General features: G+C 43.7%; 1 protein-coding gene across 13 annotated transcripts in view; it reads left to right on the forward strand.

Annotated features, from left to right (window-relative positions):
• The window catches only part of LOC109860516 (calcium/calmodulin-dependent 3',5'-cyclic nucleotide phosphodiesterase 1-like), a 98153-nt gene that overhangs the window by 89213 nt on the left and 6975 nt on the right, over nt 1-1965 (forward strand). For all 13 annotated transcript variants that reach the window (XM_020439668.1, XM_020439735.1, XM_020439744.1 and 10 more), the window contains one exon: nt 1659-1908. In XM_020439668.1, the coding sequence (XP_020295257.1) occupies nt 1659-1908 (250 nt within the window). The remainder of the gene's footprint in view (nt 1-1658; nt 1909-1965) is intronic.

Here is a 1965-nt window from a genome sequence, read left to right on the forward strand (position 1 = left end):
ATTAAATCTGTACAATGTGTTCCCGCTGAAGTTTCAACTACGATTCGACGATTATTTCATAAAAATCCGATCGTATTGAAATCTTCACACGAGAATACATTTCACGCTTCTTTTTTTTTTTTTTTTTTTTTTTTTTTTTACTTATTTCACACTCGGCGTGTTAGTATTGTGTTAGTGACGTGTCAGAGTTACTTGCGCACCTGCTCATTGACAGCCTGGATATCCGGGATGTCTTGCGTTTCTGTGTGTGTGTGTGTGTGTGTGTGTGACACTTGCACACTGGACACGACGGGAATGCCACTTTCAAACGAAACCGTCATCCGCGAGACCGGTAGTAGGCGTTTGCGCTATTATTGTCGCTGTTATTTGGCACTTGAAGAACAAGTTAGATTATTCGGCAAAGAACGCGTGTTGCCGACAACACGAATGAAACGTCGCGGCTTCGCGCTCGAGCGTAGATGTAAAAAAACTACCGCTGCGATTTTGCGCACCGAGACTTGGACTCGATCAAGAATCGCGCGCACAAGAAGTGCCGCTCTTGCGAGACCGCAGCGGTTTTTTTTAATTTTAATGTGTTTTTTTTTTTTTTAATACACATACCCTCTCGTGTGTTTTCATCCTGTTTCTCTCTCGTTCACATTTTTCAACACACACGATACCTTCCCGTCCGATTCGCACACTCAACACGCACTTGATTAAACTGGTGTGATTGCCACGACCTTTTTTATAAATTGATTCATTTGTTGATATTTTAAAATATACGCTCAGATTATTTTGTTTTTTTTTTATTTTGTTTTTGAATAGAAGAAATTTAGTCGGGATATAGAGAATAGAGTAACACAATCTTAACGCTTATAGTCATCAAGGTAGATTAGGGCCTGCGCATTTACAAACACGGTATCAATCTGGCAATGAGTATTATTTGAAAAAATAATGCTACGCATTTTTTTTTTTGATATTATTTTTAGCGCATATATCTTTAGGCGCTATCTGGTCAGAGTTTATATACACATTTTTATACAGAGCGCGTATTATATTGTGATCGTGCTTTTGTTTTACTTAATTAGCGCTTTATACGATCAACGCAATTTATCCGCGCGATTTATCTCTTTTTGATTCGCGAGCGATAAAAAAACCAGTTTTACGCGGATAATCGAGATTTGTTAGCGTTAAATGGAAAACAGACGACACTCTCCCATAGAAATTGTTATTATTACAAGTAATTGTCGCCCCCGGCGCGCGACAAATTTTTACGACACGTTTTACGCAAGTGGAACATGGAGGTTAGTAGGTGTAGGCGATAAATCGCGTACGGGAGACGCGAAATGACCACGTTCACGTATGTATATCTCGTATATCGGAAAATTGGTCGGTTAGTTCGATAGATTGATTATCTCGGTAATGCAAGAACGCTGTTTTTTAGTAAAGCAGAAGAAGCGTTTGTGCAAAAACGCGATTTTTTTTTTTTTTTTTTTTTTTTTCTTAGCGAAGTTAGACACCCGCGATGTTCGGCTTTTCGCGGAGACATCGAGCGTCTCGGTTCGATACTCGATCAAGCGTAACGAAGGTAGGCGTTTTTCTCTGATCGTGTCGAATATGTCAGCGCGTCAACCCGTCGCCGTCGATCTAACGTCGCGCTCCGCGATTTCCTCCCGCAGGCGATTGGCGGACGAGGATGACGAGCTGTCGGAGGTGCAGCCGGACGCGGTGCCGCCGGAAGTGCGCGAATGGTTGGCGTCGACTTTCACCAGGCAGCTGGCCACCACCAGGCGGAAGGCCGACGAGAAGCCGAAATTCCGCTCGGTCGCTCACGCCATCCGGGCGGGCATATTCGTCGATCGGATCTACAGGAGGGTCACGAACACCGCCCTCATGCAATTTCCGTCGGAAGTCGTGAAAGTTCTTAAGGTATTGGAGGAAATATTCGCATACCAACCGCCGCCGAATTCTTCGCGGCGCACGGAA

This window comes from Pseudomyrmex gracilis, unplaced genomic scaffold (genome assembly GCF_002006095.1).
Source record: "Pseudomyrmex gracilis isolate BER0280 unplaced genomic scaffold, ASM200609v1 scaffold_8, whole genome shotgun sequence".
NCBI lineage: Eukaryota > Metazoa > Arthropoda > Insecta > Hymenoptera > Formicidae > Pseudomyrmex > Pseudomyrmex gracilis.